The sequence below is a fragment of the Amblyomma americanum genome, chromosome 10, assembly GCF_052857255.1.
Source record: "Amblyomma americanum isolate KBUSLIRL-KWMA chromosome 10, ASM5285725v1, whole genome shotgun sequence".
In the NCBI taxonomy this organism is placed as follows: Eukaryota; Metazoa; Arthropoda; class Arachnida; order Ixodida; family Ixodidae; genus Amblyomma; species Amblyomma americanum.
Window position 1 is genome coordinate 49,394,189 of NC_135506.1, and position 26,280 is coordinate 49,420,468.

At 47.9% G+C, this 26,280-nt stretch overlaps 1 protein-coding gene across 1 annotated transcript in view; it reads left to right on the forward strand.

Annotated features, from left to right (window-relative positions):
- The window catches only part of Rok (Rho associated coiled-coil containing protein kinase), a 62,083-nt gene extending 36,571 nt beyond the window's left edge, over nucleotides 1-25,512 (forward strand). The window contains exons 11-22 of the mRNA XM_077640934.1: nucleotides 688-770; nucleotides 2,086-2,203; nucleotides 2,713-2,835; nucleotides 3,091-3,324; nucleotides 4,222-4,608; nucleotides 5,693-5,925; nucleotides 6,668-6,737; nucleotides 7,425-7,612; nucleotides 9,317-9,668; nucleotides 12,089-12,493; nucleotides 17,653-17,721; nucleotides 20,025-25,512. Of these exons, the coding sequence (XP_077497060.1) occupies nucleotides 688-770; nucleotides 2,086-2,203; nucleotides 2,713-2,835; nucleotides 3,091-3,324; nucleotides 4,222-4,608; nucleotides 5,693-5,925; nucleotides 6,668-6,737; nucleotides 7,425-7,612; nucleotides 9,317-9,668; nucleotides 12,089-12,493; nucleotides 17,653-17,721; nucleotides 20,025-20,465 (2,703 nt within the window). The 3' untranslated portion in view covers nucleotides 20,466-25,512. The remainder of the gene's footprint in view (nucleotides 1-687; nucleotides 771-2,085; nucleotides 2,204-2,712; nucleotides 2,836-3,090; nucleotides 3,325-4,221; nucleotides 4,609-5,692; nucleotides 5,926-6,667; nucleotides 6,738-7,424; nucleotides 7,613-9,316; nucleotides 9,669-12,088; nucleotides 12,494-17,652; nucleotides 17,722-20,024) is intronic.
- Nucleotides 25,513-26,280: the final 768 nt, after the last annotated feature.

Here is a 26,280-nt window from a genome sequence, read left to right on the forward strand (position 1 = left end):
TCCGGGGATTGAACTCTGGACCACTGCCTAACTAGGGTGTTCGTTCTGTCAACTGGGCCGACAAGAACAGCTTGCAGGTGGTAGGCCTTATCATGAGTGAAACCCAAAGGTGAACAGTGTTAGGCCATTGTGTTTTTAGAGGAATGGACATGAATGCAGTAGTTTCTAGCTGTCAGGTGTGTCGAGAGGACCATTTGAGAGCCAGCAAAAGGGGCCACAAAGACTTTGGAGGGCGTGGTTTGTGGGACTACGATGACAAAAAAAAAATTATACGCTGTGCAACTAAATGTGGTCATGAATGGGACCTGTGACAGAAAAATTCAATTCTCTATCAGGCCACTCTGCCACTTCTCACCCTCTGCGCCGCTGCGTCACCAAGCTGAACTTTGAAGCTGGTTATGGAGCGGGAACGTCTCTAAAGAGGTGCGATTGTCCGTATGTTGTACATGGATAAACACACGTGTCCAACTGATCGTTGTCACCAAGCCATAAAAAGTAAGGAGGGGCTTCACGGCAGAGCAGTGGGTTATCAAAGGCCTTAAAAACAACTTCGTGTTGCTAGGAGTATCCCAGGACACCAATTTGAGAGCCACTTTTGGCGAGGCAGTTTGCTGGCCGACTAGTCGAGTCATGTTTTCTTCCATTAATTTCTTTTTCTTGACCCCCTCTACACAGCTTGCTGTGCAGGGCAATGGCCCATCTCCCGATGTCCTGCAGGAGGAGATCGCATGTTTGCGGGAAGCCAAGGAGGAAGCAGAGCAGAAGTACAGGTGAGTACTGTGCAGCTTCCGCAGGCCCGTTTCTGCTTCTCTTGTTGAGTTGCTGTGAACAGCATACCCTGCTAGGTCTTGCTTTTGTGCCTGGAGCTTCTCACTAGCGGACGGCATTATGTGGCTAGTTACACTGGCAGATTCCAGTTTGTGAGGAAGCGGTGTTGTTTAACAGAGTTTAGTTTGCTTGGGGCTCTGTTACACATGCAATGTTTTCGATGAGCCACATACAGCAGTATCAATGATATAGTTATGGTTGATAGAAATTCATGAAATTCCCCATCTGATGGGCATTGTATACAGTGTGTAGAAAATTGGGTGCTCTGAACACTCTCCCTCACCACTGCGAATGATACGAACGCAGGAGCTGCGACTGCAGCTGCAAATACTAAACACTGCCCTTTCCAGTCGTGCAGTGGGCACCGCAAGCATCAGGCACTGGTGCTCAATGCGCTCACTGCCAACGTCGCGATCACCAGTTGCAGCGTCGATGTTGGGTTTAGAACCTTGGCGTGCTTTCTGGGTTTCCCAAGCGCCAAAATCCATGTGTGCTTTAACTGCCACCTTTTATTTTATCTACTTTATTTTAAAACTGATTACACACTATTTGCTTATTGCAGACTGTTCCACAAAGCAGCCAGCCATGCATTGAATTTGAGCATATTTTGAGGGGCCGTGCTTTTGCATGCTCGTTTTTCTGCATGCGTGTTGATGGGGGATGTGGCTTTGAAGTCCCCCAAAAATGGCCAAAAAATAGTTTTTCTTTGTTAAATGGTTGTATTCGCTTGTATGCCTTGTTTTTTGTGCTGTCCCAAAGTTTCATTGGTGAAGTTGGCCGAGTAGTACTCTGAAAAAAATTGTTTCGTGAACTGCATGCAGCTATGCATTGTGGGGAAATGCTTGAACAATGGCCATTTTTCTCCGTTAGTTTTCTGCCTAAATACCCGCCTTGCGGAGCAGATTTCTTCGCGACTGTTTTATCTGTTTTGACCCCGTTTGTTTCGTTGCACTTCTAGAGCCATAGTGCAGGTCAAGACGTTCTTTGTTTTTCATTGTGGCCAATTTTAAATTTCTTGTATGAAATTTCTAAAACTATAAAAGCCTTAAACTATTTCTAATGTGCTCAATAAATTTTATGTAAATGTGTCAAGAAATAAAATTTCTTAGTCACATCCCCTCTTAAAGCAGGAGGAGGCGGAAGCCCAGATGCAAATGGTTTTGCAATACACTTGGGAAGCCGCTGGTGATCCCCAGGTGATCCCTGTTGAGAAACCCTGCCATAGAGTGCTGCTCACTTGAATGACTGTTGGTGCAGGCACACACTGAAGCAGCTGGAGGCTGTGTCGGCACAAAATGAGCAGGTGGCACTGATGGCCTCCGACAACCGGGAGCTGAACAAGAAGATCACACTGCTGTCCCACGAGGTCAAGGAGGTACGGCTCCCTTCCCTGTCTGGTTTTGGTTTGTACCTATCGGGAGCTGGGTATCGCCTGCATTGTCAAAGCTCAGGTGAACACATCATTGCCGGGGGCTGCCTTTCAGGTTAGCTCGAGCACTGATGCTTAATTCTTCGGTGGAGCTTGCATTCTTTTACCTTCTGCTACTGATATCATACCTCTAGCATACCAGCTGTATGCTCTTTGTGGCCTCTTAACAAATGAGGAATTCAAATAAAGGTGAACCTGGTTACAACATACATCGCGTTTCTTATTTAAGAGAAAGTCCCCTACATAGCCGTGGCATCAAAATGGTTGTTTGGACTCGTGCGGGATTTTATCCCAGTCCAGTGGAGAATGGAACTACAGTTGTGATAAGCTGACTGATTGATTGAAAGGTTTTATTTGTAATGTTGTTAAGGGCGACTGGCCTGTGACTAGTGTTTGACTCTGAAACTATGCTTTTTTCGTTCACTTGCTCAATAACCTCTCCTCTTCATGAACAGAGCCAGCGCAAGCATGAAACGGAGTGTGAGCACAGGCGCAAGGCAGAGCTCAAGCTGCAGGAGCTGTGGGCTAAGCTGGAGTGCGAACAACAGTCCAGGTCGCAGCTGGCCTCTGCTTCTCAGGTATGTGTGTGTACGTGTGTAAAAAAGATTTTTTTTTTTAGGGCAAAGCTTAGCCTTTGTTCGGAAATGCGACTCATGTTCTCTGCATATGGTCCATTTCTCTTCACTGCTTTTTTTACTGGCATGTGCTTGCCGTGCCTCGACAAGCTCTGCTTTGCTAGTTCCTCTAGGCATAACTGCAGTAGTGTCATGCCCATGTCACATGACAGCCATTAATGTGGATGACTCATATTATGGACGATTTTTCTGTGGTAGGCGGCATCGGACAAAGCATCAGCACTGGAGAAGCAGCTGTGGGAGCTAAATGACAAGCTGAAGCAGGAAGCAGATGCCACGCTGAAGCTGAAGAAGGCCAACGCAGAGCTTGCACTGAACGTGGCAACGCGGGAACGCGCGTGCCAGGAGCTCCAAGAGACCGTGGGTGCTCTGCGGGGACAGATGGGCTCCCAGGAGCGGGACCTCTCTAATCTGCAGATACAGCTCGAACAGGTGGGTCTGCCTTTGGGCCCACAGTGGCTGCTTGGTGCCTCAGATTAACAAAGATGTCTGTACAAACTGTTGCTGAGGTGCTGGTTAATATTAGCCGATGCTGAATGAAGGAATGAATGAGCAAGGGAGCGAGGGAATGAGTGAGCGAGGGAGAGAGCGAGCAAGGGAATGAATGAAATGAATGAGTGAGTGAGTTGGTGGGTGGGTAAGTGGGTGGTTGGGTGGGTGAGAGCGAGTGAGTAGTGAATGAGTGAGTGAGTGGAGTCTTTTAAGCATGAAACGAAACACCTAGAGGCAGCCATGGACTGAATTTTAGAGGCAGTTTAAGAAAAGTGGTCTGTGTAGCGTAACACTCTATGCTTAACGTACCCTTTTGGAATCATAGATTATCAACTCTGGCTCACTTTGTAAACATGCTAGTTTAGTTCCACTGGGGCGAGAGTATTTGAGGAAATCTCCATTGCCTTGAAAGCTAGCAAGCAACTGGATAATATTGGACGAAAAAGGGATGCCCATGTAGCTGTGTGCCTCTTGAGCCACCAGGTGCATGCAGTTGGCATACAGTTATTTATTTAGGTAATAAATAGGGTCCTTGGCCATTTCCTTTTTGTCTCGTCTTTGATCCACCATGCCATTAGTCAGCACACTGCTTGTGCATGCGACATTTTGTCTACATAATTCCTTCCTTATGTGAGTGAAGTTTAGCAGTCAGCGCCTGTATCTTCTTGTGTGTCGTCTGAATCTGTTGTGCTGTTTCATGGCTGACAGCGTCCATGGCACTGTTGGACAACAACACTCCTGTTTTGACCAATGCCGCTTATTCTCACGCACAGCACATATCGAGCATCCTCGGGACTCTGATTGCTTTGCTTCTTCCCACCGTCCGTGACTCGGCAGGAGAAATCCACATGGTCGTCACGTGTCCAAGAGCTGGAGAGCCGGCGGCAAGCCCTGCAGCTGGAGCTGGAGCGGCTGCGGGAGCGCGAGGCCCACGCCCTGGAGGAGGCCCACCGGCTGTCGGCACGGGTCCTCGAGCAAGAAAAGCAGCGCGCCGTGCTGGAGCTGGAGCTGCGCAACACCCAGAACCGGCTCGACCGGGGCTCCAACCAGCAGGCCACCTGTCCCGAGAAGCGGCCACGTGGGGGCGCCGACGACGAGAACAGTGCCGAGGCCCTGGCAGCTCAGCTGGCTGCTGAGCGGCAGGCACGCCAGCAGGCGGAGGCGGCGGTGCAGGACCGCGAGCGACAGATGTCCATGCTCAACGTTGACTACCGGCAGCTGCAGGTGAGGTGATCTTCCAGTGCTGTCGCTAAAAAACCGATACTGAGTTGTGAGTTGTTTGTGCTGTTGTGCTCACGTGGAAACAGTTGCAATTCATGAAAGGCTTGCCAAGCATACTTACAGCTCTTCATTCTAGAAATGCAATGAGTGTGCTGCTTGATGACATCATACACAACATAACAACAGCCATAACTCAAGGACGAAACATAAAGCTGTGCTAGGTAGCGAGTCATGTTGGAACTAAAGGCAACGAGGGAGCAGACTTGTGTGCTGCTCAAGCTGTTGGTAAGCAGATAAAAAAAAGTAAATGTACCCTTTAAGGATTGCATGAACTTGGTACACTGTAAATTAAGACAAAAATGGCACTTGGCTTGGAACAACGAAGTAAACAATAAACTACACTTGGTAAAGCCAGTTTTAGGTGAATGGAAGTCATGTTTCCACCAGGAGCATTTCATTGAGGTTATTTTATGTCGTCTCCATATAGGCCACACACATCTTGCACAAAACTTTCTACTGACAAAAGAAGACAAACCTGTTTGCGAAAAATGTGGAAATGAACTAGCAGTTAATCACATTTTATACTCATGCATGAAACTTCAAAAACTAAGGAAAAAATATTATGCACAGTTTTATAATGAACACATTCTTTTACACCAATGTTGCTCTTGAGTGACGTTTGTGTTTTTAGCTTTTTAAAAGAAGCAGGTCTTCTCAGCAAACTCTAAATATTTACCCACTGCTTCGCTTCATTCTTTGATACTCCTCACTCACTTTCTCACTCTTGAGAAGAAGGCTGTGGTTTTTTTTTATATTGGTTGGGAGCCTCGAGATCCTTGCCCTGACGAGGATGGCTGCTGAGGTTACCCAACCCTCTTGAAAGCTTTTATTAGTAGCCATTTCCTAAGTATCTTTCATTTGTCATCGCAAAGTAGTACTAATATTTTAGACACTGCACCGCCGATGATTTTTCACATTTCAATAAAACTCTGCAGGAAACTTTTCTTAGCTTGGCACACGATGGCCTTAGTTGCCCGCGTTCCATAAATCCCAACACAACACAATCGTGGTGGTCGCTCGTGTGCAGACCCAGCTGCAGCGGCTGCAAGGGGAGCACCGTCAGGAGGCGGAGAAGGCGCAGGCCCTGCAGGCGCAGCTGGATGAGGAAGCCCGCCGGAGGGCGCAGCTGAGCCAGCAGGCAGCCCAGCAGGCCCAGGAGGTGGCCCGGCTGGCACAGCGGGACCGCCAGGCGCAGGCCGCCCTGGCTGAGGCACGCCAGGCCCAGCAGGCTGCACAGGAGGAGCTGTCGCGGATGCTCACGTGAGTGGTGGCCGCAGCTGATGGCACTTATTGCCCCCTGCATATTGCAGGCAATAAACGAGCAGCATTTGCACTGCTCTGTGAAGCACGAAGTCCTCCTTGGCTCTTTTATGAGCAGCGTAAGGAAAGAGACTGAATTACTTTTTGTGTAGTCGTTTAGTCGATCTGTCGGTTTAGACTTATTGTACCATGCACACAAGTAAAAATTTGCCATGCAATAGGTCTGCTTCTTTTAATACCAAGATTTTTTGACGAAAAGGGATTTTATTTTTGATGCGCGTAGTACATTATGTGGTTTCATTTTTATGCTCCCATGTCCTGTGTCCTATTGTTCACTTGTCCTCCCGAACTTTGTGAAACGGGCCAACTTCGCTCATGCAGCTAGCACCGTAATACATGGGGTTCAGTGGGAACCTGCCTCACCTGGATAGCAGAGGAGCGCCCATGTACTTACAGACTTAGATGATAGCCTCGGAGAATGCGTGGACTTCTTGTGGAAGCTCCATTAAGAGAGGCACAGTGGGAAGATGACGACTGCACGAAGGAATACCCCGCTGCGTTAATTCAGGCATAGGTAGCACGGATTAGCCTGCGAGCGTTTCATTTGAGTCAACAGTGTTTGTTCTCCCTAACATACAATTTGATTTGCAGCCAGCTTGCATTATATATACGTGCTTTGCTAGCAAATATGTGACATTTGCACTTCTGTATTCTACATGCCTGTCATATTTTTCTTTTCTAGGGCAAAGACTGTGGATGACCTGCAGATGAAGGAGCTCCAGGACCAGCTTGAGGCCGAACAGTACTTCTCGGCAAGTCACCGTTCATGTCCTCACTGTGCGCCTTGTTTACCTTGGACGTCAGGGGAAGGTTTAATGCGTGTGGCATTAGGCTGAAAACGAACTGCTACAGTTAAGGCACCTGCCATTGCAGAGTGCAAGAGGCAATCCAGCATTGGCTGCATGATGTGATGGGGGGGAGATAAAACTTAATCCATTTTCCAGCTGATTTGTGACGGCCAGGTGTACACCACGCATGATGCACTACTTGTTGGTGCACTCACCCATCCACCACCAACCTTAGCATGCGCTATTGTTAGTCGATTCATGTGCTGAATTGCTTGTGTCAACCTGCAAAGGTCAGGCGCGGTCTTTTGGTCAATTCTTAGACGCTCGCTGGCAGCAATGGCTTTATGGGTCACATTGGAAGGGGGCAGTCACATTTGAACCATGTATTTCTTGGACTTTTTTTCGTGGAAAAAAATGGGGTTCAGCAAGGTTTTCCTGTGTTAAATTTCTGGCTTGCCCACCCTGCCTCAATTCGCCCATTCTCACCGACAGCAAGTCTCGATGTCATTGCTGTTGTCATTGCCGGGCAAATAGGAACAGTGGACATTTATCCACCCTCGTTTTACCTCGGCAAGGACCCGTGGAATGGTGCTCATGGCTTTCGAGTGCACGTGGCCAATGTTCTGCTTTGCCCCTCCCTGTGTTTTGCAGACGTTGTACAAGACTCAGGCCCACGAGCTGAAGGAAGAGCTGGACGAGCGCAGCCGAGCGGTGCAGGAGTTGGAAGAGCGCCGCCAGGTGCTGAGCCGAGAGCTCGAGATGGCCACCGTGCGGGCTGACTCGCTTGAGCTCCACCGTTCAGTCCTTGAGGACACTGCGGCTGGACTTGAGAAGGACAGGTGCGACACACCTCGCTTTCTTCCCGGTTGCACTTGCGTGCTCTCTGTGGACATCCCAGGAGATCATGTTCGTTCTTGAATGCCCCAAAGGCCTGCTTGCTTACAGAGGGGATAACCTGACGATCACGGATGTTTCGATATTAGATAGTTGCAAAGGTAACGAAGGCAGAAGCCAGCCCAAGAATAGACCCAGTCTTGTGAAGCAGCCTCTTACCAGCAAGCAGATGCCTGTCGGGACAAGATGAACTCGCTTTGTGTGAAGATGGGTTCAATCCCGGCAGCAGTGGTCGCTTCGATGGAGACGAAACGCTAGACGCCCGTGTACTGTGCGATGTCAGTGCACGTTAAAGAACCCCAGGTAGTCGAAATATCCGGAGCCCTTCACTACGGCGTCCCTCATAGCCTGAATCGCTTTGGGACGTTAAACCCCCATTAACCATAAACCAATTTCCACCTGTATTGATGATGTGCTGGCTGGAATTCCATTACGAGCAATTCTCCCGTAGGGTTCACCATGCACTCACTAACAGTGGATGAAGTACGGTAGACTCTCATTAATTAAAACTTTCAAGCAGCTAAAAGCATTGGCACAAGAAAAAAATGGGTGAAAAGCACTGATATGTTTACTCAACCAGCAATCTCCAACTGGTCGTGCGATTTAAAAAACGGCTCTCACTAACGTACTGGTTTCCAAGTTATCAGTAAGTGCAATTCCATCATGCTACACTGCATGCCCGCTGTTGGGAATACCAAAGCAGAGCTTCTAGAAAATAGTAAGGCCTTCCGCAGCCTCCTTCACAGGTGCAACGCTGTAGTGGCAGACCACACAAACAATGAGCAGCTTGTGATGAGCACGCATTTTTGGCACATAGGACCTCGCGGACAGAATCGAGGGGAATGCTTATTTGCACTGAAATGATGCAATGGCTTCCGAAAAAAAAAAAAAAAGAACAGCAAAGTGCCAATCACAGACCAATACGGTGCACAGCAGGACTTGGCTTGCCGATGCGCGGCCAATAGGCGCTATTACCACAGGCATGTAGCGTAGCTTAGAAAACAAAACTATGCAGCGACAGTGTGCCTCTGATCACTTGGAGTGATGATCAGACTCATCAGCCCCCCTTTGGACCACGTTCGAGTTAAAGGGACCAAATTCTCAGCCCAAGCGTCGCCGCAGACTTGACATATCCGATCTCAGCTGCTACTTTTTCACCTGCCGGGAGCGTTTGAGGACGACAAAAAGTTTTAATTTAGCAAAACCACAGTGCAAATTAAGCAGCTTTAAATTGCATTGAAAACATACCGGGCCAACCAAAGGTTTGAAATGTGTGTGAATTAGCTGGAAGTGTGAATTGTAATATTTTGAATTATCATGAATCTGCTGTGCATTCACAAGTGGTGGGGCACACAGGTTAAATGCAGCGTAATGGACAAGGTGTTCAGAATAATTGTTTTAGCAAGCAAACAGAATAAGCACTCACCCTCCCAGCTTAAACATATTGTGCAAAAAGCCCCTGTGTGTTTCAGCAGCGTGTATGTTTGCATTTGTTGCCCTTACTTGCTTGGCTCAGGCACCAGGTGCTGGCAGGTTTCAGCTTCGCTGCCATAAGTTTGGGGAAGGCCTCCACAATCGCTGATCAGGGCCCAAACATTGGCAAGGTGGCACTCTGTTGATGCGGGGGTGTGCAACTGCCACTGACGCAGGGCGGTCCGTGAGCTGGAGCTGGAGCAGCTGCAGAAGCAGCTGAGCAGTGAGCGGTCGATGCACGAGGCGGCCCTGGCCCAGGAGCGCCAGGAGCGCCAGGCTGAGCAGGTGCGCCAGGAGCAGCTGCAGAAGCAGCTCGGCCAGGAGCGCATGCTCAAGCTGCAGGCAGTCAACAAGCTCGCCGAGATCATGAACCGCAAGGACATTGCGGGCAGCGGCAAGAGCCGGGCGGCCGGAGACCTGCGGCGACGCGACCGTGAGGTGCGCAAGTTGCAACAGGAGCTCACCCTGGAGCGTGACAAGTACTCCCAGATGGTCAGCCGCCTGCAGAAGGAGCTCGCCGAGCTGCAGGTGAGTGGTTGCTCGTCTGTGCCAGGTTTCACTCGACTGGCGGCTGTGAGTAGCTGCCCGCTGGTTTTCCTGCAGCACAGCTTTTAACGCGACAGCGTTAAGGGCCGGGTGTCGGTGTAATCTGTGTCAGCGTTATTGGCCATGAGCGAAAAATCCCAGAAGCATTAATAAATAAAACAGAGTAGGAAATAGGTGGAGTTGTGGAATCGAAGCAAAGCCCCTGGAGTGCGAGAGAAGCATGCTAACCACTCCATCACGCCAGCTGGATGGTTTGGAATGAACAAAGGCACATCTAGTGAATATGGTGCTGTTTTTTCCTTTCCGTAGGCACCCCTCAGTCTGGGTATCCAGAGAGAAATGTGAGACAGGCGTTATTTCCTTTCCTTAAAACCAATTTTCATTTCATTTTTCTTCCCTTAGGGCCCAGTTGGGGTGTCCACTGAGATTCCTCAATTGCTCAATTTGTGATCTGTGTCTGTAATCCAATCCTGCTTCGGCCTCACCCCTGCAGTATGTCATAATTAAATAAATAAAAAATATGGCCCAGTTGGGGTGTCCACTGAGAGAGATATACAGTATTGTGCGTTTTTATCGCTGACACTTTCAAAAATTTCCCCGCCTCAACCGCTGGCTCCTTTGCGGTGAAACTGCACACAGAGCTTGCGTATTATGGTAACTTTTGTATCGTAGCAAGTTTGACAATGGTACTTACTTAGTTCAGGCGCACATGATGCGAAAACATAAGCGTCTACGAGAGATCGGCGAGCCAAAACCCGCAGACGGCGCTTTTTCGCTGAAGGGCGGCAGTGGCGCCATCTGTTTTGGGCAGTGGAAACCGTCACGACAAGGCCGCCGAGGCGAGCATTGCAAACAATATTTTTTAAAAGGTAAAGCCTCGGTAAATCATTTGTTCTGATATTTTTCCACTTAATTAGTCGAAAATGTTGTAAGCGCTTCAGTAGAAGCAGACGAAACGACAGGAACGGCATATTCAAACGGCCCGCGCTCCTTGCAACGCTCTCCTCGACGGCCTTGTCGTGACGCTTTGCGCTACCGCAAACAGATGGCGCCACTGCCGCCCTTCAGCGAAAAAGCGTCGTCTGTGGGTTTTGGTTGCCGATCTCTACGTAGATGATTATGTTTTCGCATCATGCATGGCTCAACTGAGTAAGTACCGTTGTCAAACTTCCTACGATACAAAAGTTACCATAAAACGCAAGCTCTGTGTGCAGTTTCACCGCAAACGAGCCAGCGGTTGAGGCGGGGAAATTTTTGAAAGTGTCAGCGATAAAAACGCACAATACTGTATGAGACAGGCGTCCTTTCCTTAAATTGTCCAATGGGCCATGTGGTCCCAAGGGGCCATGGTGTTCTGTGGACTCCTTGGCAATGCTGCAACACGTCCTGTCTCACTCTTGAGGAGGAAGCAAGCTTAAGCATCCTCCAATTTGTGTTTCAAAGATCTATACCCATTGCAGTTTTACAACAGGGCACAGACAACAGCAGGAGAGTTAATACCGTACAATCCTGTGTAAGGGCTGCACCTCCTGTTTTAGACAGATAATTGAGAAAAATTCATGGCGGTACTTTTTTTTTTAATTTGTGTATGGGCCACGCCTTCGGAATTAAGACCCGAATTTCTTTTTAAGTGCGGCCATTACTCAAGTTTATACAGTATCACACATGGTATGTTTGTGTCGTTGTCAAGGATTATAAAGCTTAGTTTATGTGTCTGCATGTAGCAGTTTGCCTACAGAAAGAGCTTGCCAAGCTGCAGGCAAGGTGCTGCATATCAGTGCTGTATTCTGATCGACTGAGGTACACCAGGTTGAAAAATTCAGTCGCAGTGGCGGCAGGGGATGGTGCAGCCTGCAGGCAAGTAACGCCACCAAGGCCACATGGCTTTTTTGGTTGGTTGCAAACTCTGAGGCAAACAAATGTGGTCTGGATTTACACATGACTACAGCCTGCTAAGTCTGCTCAGTTCTGTAATGCTGGGCATAGCTTCCTACAAGCTTTTTCTATTACTAAAAATATCACATGGGGCTTGAACCACAGCAGTTGGCAATTAGGAGTACATTTGTTGCTCTGTTGTGCTTAGGATACAGATATCATGTAGCACATGTTGTGTTGTGCCAGAGTTTGTTTTTTGGGTTCATTTCCTACTTCATTAAATTAACCGCATCTGTCTGTATCCAGCAGCACAGCTTTTATGTTTAGTTTTTTAGGGATTGCAGTTTCACGACATAACGATGGGCAAATATTTTGAAGCATTGATGTCGCGGCAAGCTTTTGTCAGCATCGAGGTTTGAGACACTTCAGCTGCATGTCATGAGTAACAAAACAATGTGGCTTATCAAGAAATTCGGCAAGAGACACTGCAGCAGGTTAGGTGACTCTGTTCAAAATGTCTCACGCAGGCGACAGCCCACGAGGAAAGCCAGGCACGTGTCAAGCTCCAGATGGAGCTGGATTCGAAGGACTCCGAAATGGAGGTTCTGCGGCGAGTGGCGTCAGCTGCTGCCCTGACCTCCCCAGATGCCCTAGCATCCACCACGAATTCCAGCGGTGGCCGCGACGGGGACCTCCAGCGGTTGGAAGGCTGGCTCTCGGTGCCGCTGAAGCAGAATATCAAGCGCCACGGCTGGCGGCGGCAGTACGTGGTGGTGAGCTCGCGCAAGATCCTCTTCTACAACTGCGAGGCGGACCGGGCCAACGCAGACCCTGTACTGGTTCTTGACCTGAGCAAGCTGTTCCACGTGCGGTCGGTCACCCAGGGGGACGTCATCCGTGCCGATGCCAAGGACATTCCCCGCATTTTTCAGGTGGGTGAAAGGCATGGTTAACACATAATGACAGGAGTTGGTCGCTCATTGAATGTGTGGGTGAAAAAAAATCAATAAATCAATGTGAAAATTTACTGGGTCATTGCTAAAAGAGCACATGCTCAATTTTCCGCTACAGCATTGTAACATGGGGCCACTTGCTTGGTATATATGCTTGTCTATCAAGGGGTGAATTTGTTTGGGTGGGCTTGACGAGAAAAGGATACAGCTGCAATCTTTAGTTTGTTTTCTTAGAGGTGAATATATGCTTGAAACCAGACACTGAAACCAGGTAGGTGGAAGCCAGCAGGGTCTAAACATGAGTGATGATGCCTCAGCCTGGTGCCAACGGTGCGACTAGGGGGTTTGTATTCGTCTGGACAGGCCGCAGAGTCCGTCCAGCTCTGCATCCAGCTGTAATGTGGCTTCCAGAAGAGACAGGGTTCTGTCTGAACTGTGCAGCATTTTATGTTGCGTGGACACGGGACCCCATGATCACTCGCTGCTAAACATTATGCATGTAGCAGCGCCTGTTTTGTTTTGTTAGGGCTTTCATCTTTATACCCGGACATCACTCGATTTCCCCTTAAAAATAGCAGAAGCTATCCCACAGAGCAAGCAGGGCTGTAGTGGGAAGATGAAGGGAACGGAAATGGGAGGTTTGAGCACAATGGTGTGCGGGCAGTTTAAAGACATCAAGAGTTAAGTTTTGTGTAAGAGTGATACATTGACATGCTCTGGAGGGCCCATTTGGTAGAGGCGATCAAATGAGCTTTTACATCAGCGCTATCGAACATGTATGCAGTTTGTTGTTCAAGGTTAAAACGCAATTGAGAAAGAGAGCGGAAGTGTTCTAGGAATGAATGCCGGAGACAGGAAAAAGTCTTAAATTTCAAGAGGTGCAGAGGGATGTGGGGGAAGGGAGAGGAAAAGGAAGAAAGGGAACACAAGAATGAATGCAAATGTGGGAGCTAAGCGTAGCACCCCCATTGAAGAGAAACACAAAGAGAGGGTGAGAGAGAGAGAGAGAAAGAAGAGAGACAAGTTGTCTACAATTTTCATATTCAACAATCAAAAGTAAAGCACAAAAAAAACGAGAAATTGTATTTGCTGAAAAATAAGCCACCTTGAAGTTAGCTTTGTGCATCACTACAGGAGCAGCCCAGATAGATGCTGTGACACGGGAAGACAGCAGGGTGCAATGCTTTCGACAAATGCTCAAGAAGTGTTTAGCCACTTGATGAGAAGTGGAGTCGGGCCTAGTGTAATTTGCATTGATTGGCTATCCAGCCTAGCAGAGCTCTGCCGGAAGACACCTAGCAGTATCTGGTACAGTTGAACCTCTATGTAACGAACCTCTATGTAACGAATTCCTGGATTTTACGAAATTTTTCAATTCCCCAGCACATCCCCCATTGAAGCCCATGTATAGGCGACCTCCATGTAACGAACTCGTTGCGGCAGTTGACCTTGATGTAACGAATCCGTGGCTCTGATCATCGAGCTGTATCTTGTAATGTTTTGCCCGAAATTTGACCGGGCAGTGCGCAACTTTAATGAATATTGTTTAAGTAAGTTTTTATATTAAAAGGTAAAGTAGACCGCGAGCAGAACGCTTGCAATCGCAGCATACAAGCAGACCTCAGTGATGATGATGATGTTGAGCGCCGCTATCGCCGCTCCGTGGCAAGCGTAGCAACTTTTAAGCTTTCATTTTGTAGCTTGACACTAGGTGGCACTACTAGTATGACAAATTTTTCGTGGTGTTGCGGCGCAGTTATGGTAAGCCTTCTTCGTCAGCGTGTTGACGTGTGTGTGTTGGTGTGTGTTTACGGTGTCGGTTCGTTACGATGAGTTCTGCTGTGAGGAAACGCAAAGTTTTGTTGCTTGAAGATAAGCTCTCGATTTTGAATGCGGTTACCGCCGGCGAAAAAAAGAGGGATGTCGCTGCCCGCTTCAATATACCAGCCAGCTCCCTGTCAACCATTCTTGCTGCAGAACAAAGCATCCGCAGTGCGATGGAGTCGGGCGCAAGCGCCCAGAAGAAAAGACTGAAGACCTGAAGACGTCGACGTATGCTGATGTGGACAACGCCGTGTTTGCATGGTTTTTGGACAGACGAGCACAAAACGTGCCCATAAGTGGCGCGATTTTACAGCAGAAAGCCATAGATTTTGCTTGTATCCTGGGCCACGACGACTTCAAAGCGAGTAACAGCTGGCTACAAGGATTTAAAAGCCGGCACGGTGTCGTCGGAAAAGTGGTATCTGGCGAGTCTGCCTCCGCAGACAGCGATGCTGCTGCCTCGTGGGTGGCCAAGAAGCTTCCCGGCATTTTCAGCCACTATGAAGCTGCCGACATTTATAATGCTGATGAGACGGCCCTGTTTTTTTAAATGTTACCGAGCCGCACGTTCTCACTGAAAGAAGACTGCCGCGGTGGAAAGCAAATTAAACTCCGCGTGACGGTTTTGCTTTGCGCCAACACTGATGCCAGCGACAAGCGAATCCTGTTTGTTATTTTCCGCAATGCCCGATCCGGATGTTTTAAAAGAACAGGGCGGATGCCAGTAAAATATGTGGCAAACTCCAAAGCTTGGATGTCGCGGGCAATTTTTTACGACTGGCTGAAGGAGCTCAACCAAGATGTCAAGCGACAAGTTCGCAGCATTTGTTTGCTGCTTGACAACTGCTCCGCGCACCATGTGGAAGGCCTACAGCTTTCTAAGGTCGAGCTGCAGCATTTGCCACCTAACTGCACTTCTCTGGTACAGCCCTTAGACAAATGGGTTATTAACAGCTTTAAATGCTGTTACCGGCGTCGATTGATACAGAAGATGCTCCTGGACATCCGCCTTGAATGGCCAACAAAAGTGGATATCTACCAAGCAATCGAAATGCTTGCTGCGTCGTGGCAAGAGGTCGGATCACAAGTGATCACCAATTGCTTCGCCAAGGCTCAGGTAAATAAGGCCATTCAAGCTACAGTCACTGAAGACGAACCTTCAAGCCCACCCGAGGTCGCAGAAGCGTGGGATGAACTACGCATGAACGGTGGGGTGCCCGACGGTGTCGAGCTGTGCAACTTTTTGTTCGTGGACAACGGCGCCGTGGCTACGGAAGAGATGACTGATGCGGCACTTGTCGAAACCGTTAAAGATAGCCTTGAAGGTGACGGTTCGTCAGAGCCAGATACGTTTTGTGCTGTTCCCACCGCGAGGGAACTGATGGACGCGGTGGACGTTCTGCGCCATTTCGTCGGCTCGCAGGACGATGAAGCAGCCATGGATGCCTTAGTTTCCTTGGAGCGCCGAGTAGTGGCTTCGATCGGGCAAAAACAGCAAGCGAAAATTACGCAGTTTTTCTCTATTAAATAAATTCTTTGAATGGCGAGTTCACTTGAATTGATATCTGTCGAATTTTTATTTCGTTTTGGCATAATCCTTACCAGTCTTAACCCAAAACTGCATGTAACGAAAACCTGGATATAACGAAAAATTGCGAACTTTTTTCAATTTCGTTATATCCAGGTTTGACTGTACTCCAGTGCGATGCAAAAAAAAAATATTTTCTGCGCTTAAAAGGTTGTCAATTCTCGAACGTAGCACCCCTTACTTGACTACATTGAACAGTCTGTTTTCTGACCTGGCAACTCGCGGTGTCATTTGCGCCTTCGGAGCAAAGGTTTTTGGACTCGTGGAAAGTTGGATTCTTCTTTCTTGTTCTCTACATATCTGTTGCATGTCCCAAGTGCCTTAACACATTAGAACCCAGCTAGTACCGGTTTTCGTAAGCGAGTCCTGCCCAGGCCCCCATAGACACCCATGCAATACAGATTCGGCTGTTACGTTGTAGCTGTGACACCTTTCCCATATGCTGTGTTGCGAATGTCACTTTGCGATAGCACTTCACCCCATGAAGGCATTTTGACAGCTTACATTTAGCGCACGTGGAACGGCACGGGGCCAAAGCAGAACTAGACTACATTGGCACTTGACTGCCCCCGTGTTTGGCGGCTTCCGGCATGGTGCACGCACCACCGCCACTGAGCACACTAAGGTGCTGCATGAATCTCTGCGGCTGTTGGTAGAGTCCCATCGACACAGCAGCACGAGCACAAATGACCAAAGGCACGAAAATGATTTTGTGCGGTGGCGAACACGCAGGCAGCGCTGTGTGAGATGCAGTTGCACGGGGGGTTGGCTCCAAGGCATGTTTCTGTCATCCAGATTTTCTGTGTTGCCCCCTGCTTAAAAACTCGGTTGTGAGGTTCCAATATATAGATCAGGATTGTGCGGGATTAAAGCGGCCACTGCGCAAACAGTGCAGAAGCACGCACGCTCAACTTGGACTGCTCCGCGTGCCCCCCCTCCCTCTTCGCTGCTGTCTCCCTTCACCCACCAACAGCTTCTTGGGCAAAGGGGAGCCATTGCAGGGAATTTATGGTTTTTTGTGCATGCGAACAACGGAGAAAGCCACAAAGCATTCCAGATTTTCAGGAAGCATGTTCTCCTTACTGGAGGTAAAGCACAAACAAAAAAACGGCGGGCAACAATGTACCTTTTTTTTTTTTTTAACAGGCGTGCTTCCTAGCTACTATGTTTCCCGGCTGATACATTTTCTTTCCACGATTCCATGAAAAATGTGACAGCAGGGTTCTAGTGTATTTTTTCTGAGCCTGATGATGACTGGCGCCTATCCTTACAGGCGTGCGTTGTCCCAGCTTGTGATGGCATTTTGCCCAATCAGTGCCTTTTGTGATTACTACCCCAGTCTTCTTGTCCTCGTGAACACAGTAATAGTAGTATTCCTTCTTGGGATCCTTGTGATGAAATCATGCTGTTTGTGTTAGCTGCTTGTTGGTCTGCTTTTCAGCAGTTCTAATATCCCAGCGTGTAACGTAAATGTGCTGTTTAGGAAAAGATATGTATGTATTTGATTGTTCACCATATCATTTCATTTAAAACTGAAATTTTCATTCTGTTGTGCTCTAAGACTTTGGTTATTTGCGCTCCTCCAAAAAATTTACTATGTGGCTGAACTGTTTCACTTGGTGATTGCTTATTGCCTAACTGTTTGTGAAAGTGTTGCTGGCTGCAGAACTGGAGTTGCCTCGATTTTCTGAGTCCCGAGTGTAACCCGTCGCTCTCTGGCATGCAGGTGTTGTACGCAGGGGAAGGCGAAAGCAGAAAACCCGGCGACTGTCCAGACCCCCCTCAGTTCAAAGACGTGAGTACCATATGCTGGCATTGCCACACTTCCTGCTAGCCTTTTCCACGTCATTAGTGCAGTCCTACCCACTGCAGTGAATGCTGCTACGAAATTTCTGCCACAGCGAAGTATTTCCGATCCCCCTTCAGCAAGCCATGTACCGCATTTGCTCGCATAATCTGTGCACCCCTAATTTACTTTGCTGGTTTAAAAAAAAAAAAAAAACTTTTCCTCAAATATTTTACACTCACGAGCATGTATGCTGGTGCTGGCAAGGCAGGCTTGGGAGAATCGGCACAGCCATGTCACCATGTGTCGCTGAGAAAGGTGTGAGTGGCGAGGGGACACTGCCATACTGACCGCGCCGCTGTATAGATATCACTGCCAGAAATTTTGTCATGGCACTGATTTTGAAATGGCCAAAGATAAAAGCTGACAGATTTTTGGAATAGTAAATGTTGTTCATGACCTTTTTAAAATACTAGTCCTAACTGTCAATGTTGTACAGCTCAGACCATTTATAACGTAACCGCTTATAATGCGGGACCGCATTGTATGCGGCTTTTTGTGACAACCGCTTCACTTCCCATAGAGTGCAATGTATTGGCGTGCCGCTTAATACGCGCCAGTGCGTAACCGAAGACTGCGTATAGTGTGGTTTCTGGAAAGCATGGCGGCCTGCGTACCGGCGCAAGCCCGTGGGTACCGGCGGGTGCGAGGAGCACACTTCCCAGATTGCGCAAGAAAGGGGCAGCAGGCAGAGTGGGGGAGCGCTGTCAATGTGATTCAAGGCAAGGCTGAAGGCAGGAGAGGATAGAAAAAAATAGAAGTGACAAAGCAGGCGTTTTTCCTCTCTCTCCGATGCTCCTCCGTTGGGCACGCTGATTGGACAAAACTTGAAAGCACGTGATGGCACGGCCAGACGAGCATGCTGGAGCAGTGGCCGCGGCGGCAAGTGCACGGTACGCACAGCATGACGCTGCAAGCGGTGCTTGTACCAAGCACACCTGCGGCAGCGTCTTGTCGGTCTTGTCATGCCTGAGCCCATGAGAGAGATGTGTCGCCGCGTGTAGTGACAAGTTGACAACATGAGCAAGTCTACCAGCCTAGGTTGGCTTCTGTTCCGATGGCATCTGCTCCTCCGAAAGCCGGGAAACGGCAAGCTCTCGAAACCAAGCAGAGCATTGCGAGGGGTGTCGAGAGCGGTTTGGAAAAGGCTACGGTGGCAAAAAAAAGTATGGTGTCGCCGGCATTACTGTGTCCATCATTCGGAAGAACAGCGACAAGTTGCAACAACAGCTGCAGGAAGACTCCGCGTCGCTTGCAAGGCAGCGTATTCGTGCGTCAAAGTAGGAAGATGTCGCCGTGTTGTTTGAACAGTTTCGCGAGATCCGAGCCAAGAGAGTTCCTGTGAGTGGCTCGATATTGCAAGCTAAGGCCAGGTTCCTTGTAAACATTTTGGGGCATCTTGGTTTCAGCCCATTGAATGGTTGTACACAGCGTTTCAAGGACCGGCACGAGATAAGCTCATCGTCTCCGACTCCGATGGCGTTGTGTGTGAAGTAGCCGCCACAGATGGAGACATCGTGGTAGCGGTGCTTGCTCGCAATCAGTTTCTATCCGAGGATGAGCCCGACGAAATGAGTGAAAGGGCAGAAGTTTCGTGGAAAGATGCACTCGACTGTTGCAACAAACTGCACCGCTTCTGCGCTCAGAGAAACCTCAGCAAGCAAATGCTTCACTGTTTTTTAAGATGAAACCACTAGCAACACAGTTCAGTCGCAGTGCCAGACTAAAATAATGTTCTTTCATTCATTATGACGCTTCGACAAAAAGATCAAATAAACTTCTTTGTTGCCTGTGATTGCAGTGTTGTGCGTCTGATGCGTCATCAGGCGCACTTTGAAAGGTAGGCTGGCCATTCTGAAAACGCGAATGCGTGGAAAAACTACGTTTTGGTTACAGTGCAGTACCGCTTATAATGCGGATTTTCCCGACTCCCGCGGTATGTATTATGAGCAGTCTATGCTGTAGTCTGATTTGCCATCGATGAAGTCTTTGCTTCAGCGAAATTATTTGCAATGCCTGTGAATTTCACTGTAGCAAGATTCAACTGTCGCTTATCTTCTTATTTTCTTTTCCTGACCACACTTGTAGCAGTTCTCATAGTTAAAGGAGAATAATGGGATCTATGTATATATCAGAGAAAGGAGCGTTAGGAGTTTTTCTTTTATGTAGTACTGGTTTAGGAAGTTCAGATGAATACTAGAAAAAGCCTTGAGCATCCGCAAACTGTTTTCTGAGAGCCTCCCTCGGCGCAGGTGAGCACGCTGGAGCACAAGGGTCATGACCTGGTCCCGATCTCGTTCCACATGCCAACCACATGCGAGCTGTGCCCCAAGCCACTGTGGCACATGTTCAAGCCCCCGCCGGCGCTCGAGTGCCGCCGGTGCCGCCTGAAGCTGCACCGGGATCACGTCGACATGCTGGCCCCTTGCAAGGTGGACCCCACCTCAGCCAAGGAGCTGCTCCTGCTGGCGCCCACACCCGACGACCAACGGCGCTGGGTCGCCCAGCTGAGAATCCGCGTTGACGCCTGCGGGTATGCTGCATCCTCCTCTGCGGCGGCAGCCGCCGGCTCTCCCGGAGCCATCCGCCTCCGCAAGTTCCCCTCAACCGCATCATCGAGCTCCAACACATCAGCGTCTTCGGTGTCGGGGCCTGGTGGAAAGGCTGCAACATTGCCAAGCCGCAAGTGCTAGTCTCCTCGTCCTCGTGCACACCTTCGGATTGTCCGTGAGCATTCTCACGCAGTTCAGTGACAAGCGCGGCATGTGGCCGCCGCTTGCAGATGCTCTGGATGCAGCACGGTTTTATAGAGTATTGCTTCCTCGTGACAGGGTGAGACCTTGGGGCCACGCTCACCTGTGATTGGTGCATGCCTTCTGTACAGCTCAGTAGTGACGTGGTAGGGCTGCTTCTCGTTCGCTGGTGCACGGAGCTGGTGCTCTCATCAGCCAACTAGGACTCTGTGCAGGGCAGAAGGAGGCATCGTCACGCGCAAGACAGAGCAGCCAATGGCGGCACTCACCCGTGCATGCTGAGGCTGGCTACAGCTAGTTTTCCCTCCACGAATCGTTGAATTTGAACATATTCCTGCTCCAAAGGAAATGCGAACTTTGTACACTGGAGTTGAAACCTCCTGTTGCCACTATTGTTCTTTTCTTGGAGTTCCTTACTGGTGCATTCTTCTGCAGAATGCCTAAAAAAGTCCTGTACATTTAGACTTCACCATCACCAGCATTAGTTTTCAGTTGGCTTGGCTGAGTTTGGAAGAATCGGATGCTTGCTGCGTTGATTCGAAGTTGCTCGCTTGGTTTTACTCTTTTCATCTGGTTAATCTCCAACAGTGTAACCAGCAGCCTAGCCTCCACAGGTTGTGGCTGTTTTGTTTTGCCATTGCAGCAGTTGCTCTGGTAAGCTGTCGTGTGTGGGGTACTGAATGTTGCTGGTCTTGGATACTGAACGGCAGGTTCTCATTGCTGAGACAGGGCATGTTTTTGTGCCACAATCATCGGAAATGCAGGAGCTTTGTATGTTGACAATCGTTTACGGTTTACTGTGTGTGTCAAACTTGCAGCAGCAGTTTGGCTGCTTTTTTAATAAGCCATCAAGGTTCTTATCAAGACGTAACGTACGCAGTGCTCAGCCATTGTGTGGGAGTCACTGAGGTGCACATTCCATCAGCACCAACTCCAGTGCCTTGGTGCGGGTACCAGTGGTGAGGCGCCAGTTCATGTGAGTTGCATCAAATCACGTAGTAGATGGGAAGCATACTGCGCTCTGACTTGGTCGTGCAGCTGCGACCTTGCAGTAGCTTATCAGCATACTTCTCCTGTTATCAACTGGTCATCTGCTGATTGCACTCTGCTGATGCTGCTGTGTTCTTGTGTGTGACTCGGGTGACAGCAGCATTGTTCCTAAAAATGGGGTGTAGGCATACTATGTTGCCTGATAGTTTAGCTAACATGTGATGCTTTCCTTATCAGCTTCAGAGGTGTCAGTTTGAGTCCTGAATTTTATTTGAGTCCTGGCTGTAGTACCCTACTGACACCCTGCTGCTGCACTAGCTGTTGGTTTTTAAGATGTCGCTGGTTGGTATCGCACCTGCTAACATTGTTGGCGCAGCACTAGTGCAGGTCCAGCATTGGTACACGTGGTTGTGTGTCGTTAGCTTAGGTGTGGCTTGTTGTTGGTTGGTTAGTATGCAAGTCATTGCAGTGGTCGGAACGTTGTGCCATCGGGGCAACACACATACCTTGAAATGCGCTTGCCGTGATTCTTAATTTCACCCTGGCCGGTGTCTGCCTAGACCAAGCACAGGGCATAACAAAAACCCTTTCACTTGCATCATCACTTTGGCAGCCGTGCTGTGTCAAGGCTGTGGCTTTGTTTTGCAGTCTGTAAAGTTTTCAGTTTTTAAGTAGTGCGCTCTTCCATGCCACTAGTACTAGCATGCCACGTCCTGTTAACAGAATCGTGTGCCCATTGTGTAAGCCTTGGGGCGGTGTTCAGCTGCGCCCGATAGCTTCAGCTACAGTCAACGGCTTGGTCTGTCTCAAAAGCTAGTGGTTTCTCATCGCTAGTGTACATTATTGCAGCCACATTTACTACCATATTGATATCCCATGTTGAAGTGGCCCTATGCGGTTTTGGCACATCGTAGACTGCCTGCTCAAGATCATTAAGCCTTCTTGTGCCATGGTGGCAACTAGTCCTTATGGCATTGGATATTTATCGTGCTAGCATTGCGGTTCTCATTTTGTTGCGCGGAAACAAGGATGCATCAGCATTGATATTTTTATTTTTCTCTTACAAAAAGGCCTAAGTAGTAGTAGTACTTGCGGACATTTCTGGTGTCGCTGAATCAGAGTTGCTCGTCAGTTGCAAGAGTGACTATGATGGTCATTGCATGTAGTATTCGTCACACGTAAGCACCTGTGGGTGAGATTCACGTCTGTCTGCCTATACGTCTTGCTTTTTATTTTGCACTTTAAGCCTCTGGGAAAGCGGTTGCGTTAGGTTATCACTTACAATTTAATGCAGTCTATTTATAAATGTACAGAAGATTGAGAAGTTGCTTGTGAGTTGATGACCCAGCCTGGCTTCCCTTGTAGTGGCTATCAAACTTGAGCTTTGTGAATGTATAATGGAAGGGGATATGCCTGCAGTGATGGGAGCTGAACAAAATGTTTTCTTTCTTCCTTTTTTTTTCCCTTTTTCCTGCCAGGCTGGGCTCTTGAGAAGCTGGCATCTGTTCTTTCTAGAGCATTAAGTAACGGCGGATGAAGAACATGTTTCCTAACTTGTGCGTGGAATGTAGAGCTTTCCTCAAGTTCGCTCTGCGTTTTATAAAGTGTAGTAGGATTGTACAGTTGCCTCAGTGGCCCCTTTATTTTTTTCACACTAATGTCAAGCATTGTCTAGAGGCATTATACTACTCTCTGCTAGTAGCTAGACAGCCGACAGCAACTTCTACTTGTGCGATTTATTGCTGCACAAAGTTTTTTTGCAACCTCGAATCGTACTACTGCACGGTGCTTTTGTCTCTTCTGCGAAGAGGGCTAGATGTTTCCAGTGTGCTCATACCCGTCTTCAGTTGTGCGTTAGTGTAAGCGCTTCCAGATGCAATTGTTTCCATCTGCTGTCTGTGTCCACGCTTGCTCATGTAAATGTTTTCCTACAGTATGTTCAGTGTGGGTTGTGTATTAAGATTCATAAAATCGCAGTGGAGTTCTTAGCTCAGTGCTGAAAATGCTCTTGCTCTTTTCTGCGGGCGCATTGCTGACCAGATGTAGCGCTGAGAATGCGTTTGGTCATGTTGACTGGTCAGTGCATTCAGAAAAGTAAAGCTGCGTTTGTAACAAATGTGTGATTGGTGAACTCTCCCTGAGAAAATTTTTGTGCCATTACACACGCCAGCGTGTCAATTTTTGTTTAATTGGCCACCGTGCCACAGTTAATTGGAATGGACTGCTGCTTATCGTTCAGAACCAAAACCAGATTTTGAGGTTGCTGCTGTCTAATGTGCTGTGCTATTGCCATCGTAGTGTGTTTCAAATGCTTACAGCCATTCAAGGCAATTTTCAAGTGACCAGTCGGAGCTACTTCAATCTAGTGGGGTTAGCGTGACAGCACAGGCAAGCACTATACTTTTGACAATGGAGAGTAGCATAAAAGCAGCTTGTGCACCTGTGTAGGCTGTCTGGCACCCACAAAGTCTTTTAGTACAAAGGCAGAGTTTACTCTCGTTAAACCCTTTGCTGTTTGCTACTAAGGTAACATTTCAGATTGTGGCCGATTAGAGTCACTTACTTGTTGCTTGCATCATTTACGAGGCATGTGGCGCCTCATAGCTATGATCACACTCTTACAACCTTCATTGGTTGGACTGCTCAGATATCTGCCCATTCAACTCTTTCTTGAATGTATGGTGTTTTGCCGCATGGCATCCTGACATGCTCTGTTCATCCGCCGCTCATTATTTGTTAATGCGTTTTTAGTTAATTGTCTTTAGAGGAAGACAATAACTTGTGCCATTGTGTCCACCATGGGTGAACAGAAAGAAAAAAAAAAGCTGCCTGGTTTCCCATAGAAGTGTTGGATGTGTCCCCACTCCGTAGCTAACCAATGACTGCTCAAGCCTGCATCCAGCGTTTGTAGTTGTCCCAGCAACTTTGCTCAAGAGCCTTCCAGGCGTCTTTTCCAAGTGCCTTGTTTTCTTCAAAATGTCCCTCTTGGGGAAACCACATGTGGTACTTGTAAACCCACCTGAAATCCTGAAGTGCCCATATTTAAAAAACAAAAATGAATAAGAAACCTTTTGGTTGTAATCTTAACTGTAATATGCTTTGCAGGGAAAGATTTGTGTCGGTAAAGTTTTCTCTTGGAAAACATTTTACATAGCAGAGGGAAATATAATTGCGCCATTGTCGAATTCATGGCTGGCTTCAATACGTCTCTTGAAAGTTGCAAAAAGTAGCATCCTTGAAGCCCAGCAAGGAAGTGTACACACTGTTATTTTATCATGCAGAACATTTATGGAGTTCAATTTATGAAATTTTGTGTGGAGAAAGTTCACTCTTCTGTACATAGCCACATTATGTATGAGCCTATGGTTGTTTGTAGTGGAATGTTTCTTGTTTCAGTGCTGTGCAGTCTTTTCGAGACTTGAGCTGTTAAAATAGCATAGAGAAAAACACAAACGTGATGTAGTGCCCACTGTTACCTTTGCTGAGATGTCTTTTGTGAGTCTTTACGAAGGTGTGGAATTATTTGCAGGCTTTTAACTTCTTTTTAAACTTTGTTCGAGTTGACCGCTCTGTCACACTCCTGTGGTGCTGCTGTTTGGTAGTGCTGAAGTGTTCTTTCAACTGAGGAGCAAGGCGTTTTTTGCGCCAAACATGTCGATGAAGCTTTGCACTCCCAAATTTGTCAAAAGGCTGAGCTTGTCACTGTTATCACGACTTTGGTTGTCTTCAGACTGCAACTTGTTGCGCAGGATTGTTTTTTTTATTCCTTAACTGCGCTGCAGTGTCTCTGTGGTGCTGCTTGTTCTCGCCTTTCCTCGCCAACACTTTGTGCTAAGTTGTGCTAGTGTGCCAGCAACCTCTCCTGTTTTTTAACTTCAGTGCAGTATGTTCTTTTTCTTTTCTTATGCTGAATCGCTAAAAAACGTTTCATTCCGTCTGGCTGGTACCATGTTGTTTAGGTGCATATGAGCGTTTAAATAAAACCTTTTTTGGGTCTACGCGGCTGGTGTGCATTTTTTTTCGCCAAGAGTTTGTCTCGTGGTGCTTTTGACGAGAGGAAGACTGTTGCTATAGTGTGAATAAATAAAGAAAAAACGCAGCTTGAAGGGCGCTTTGCTACTCTTCTAACCAGTCGCAACACTAAAATATAATATTAAACAGTTCAGAGTGAAAATTCTTGGGCTTGTAATTTATTTGCTGATTAACTTTTTGTTAGCGTAACGAGAAAAGTTTTAATGGACTATTTTCTTGTCGCAGAGAAACAGTGTGTAGTGGCCATAAATTTGGCCAGAGCTTCACTACTGCAGACGTGAGTTGAATCTGACTATATTCGTTCCTTTTGACGAAATGGTAGTTTTTCTTGTAGAGAAGTGCCATTTCGTCCAACCTTTAGGGATCCCCAAAAGTTATTACACTAACATTGTTTCCACATCAAGTTGATCATTTTGCCCTCATCATTTCACTTGTTAAATGTTCTGTTGGCTTAGTTCATAGAGTGATTGTGCTGTGTTGTATTAATCCGGGGTACAAGCGCCAAACCAGGATGAAGTTTTTTTCTGCTGCGACAGTATGAAGCTTTGAGAAAGCTACATACATATCCCTAGGAGTCAAATGGCCACTTTCAGGCGGGGGTTAATAGTTATCGTTACACCTTTGTTTCATATAGTTTTGTGAGCCGACTGGTCTTTAGCCATAGCCAGCAGCTCCATATATGCTGCCACTGATGTCATCGTACCTGTCGGGTTGATAGACAAGAAGCTGAATG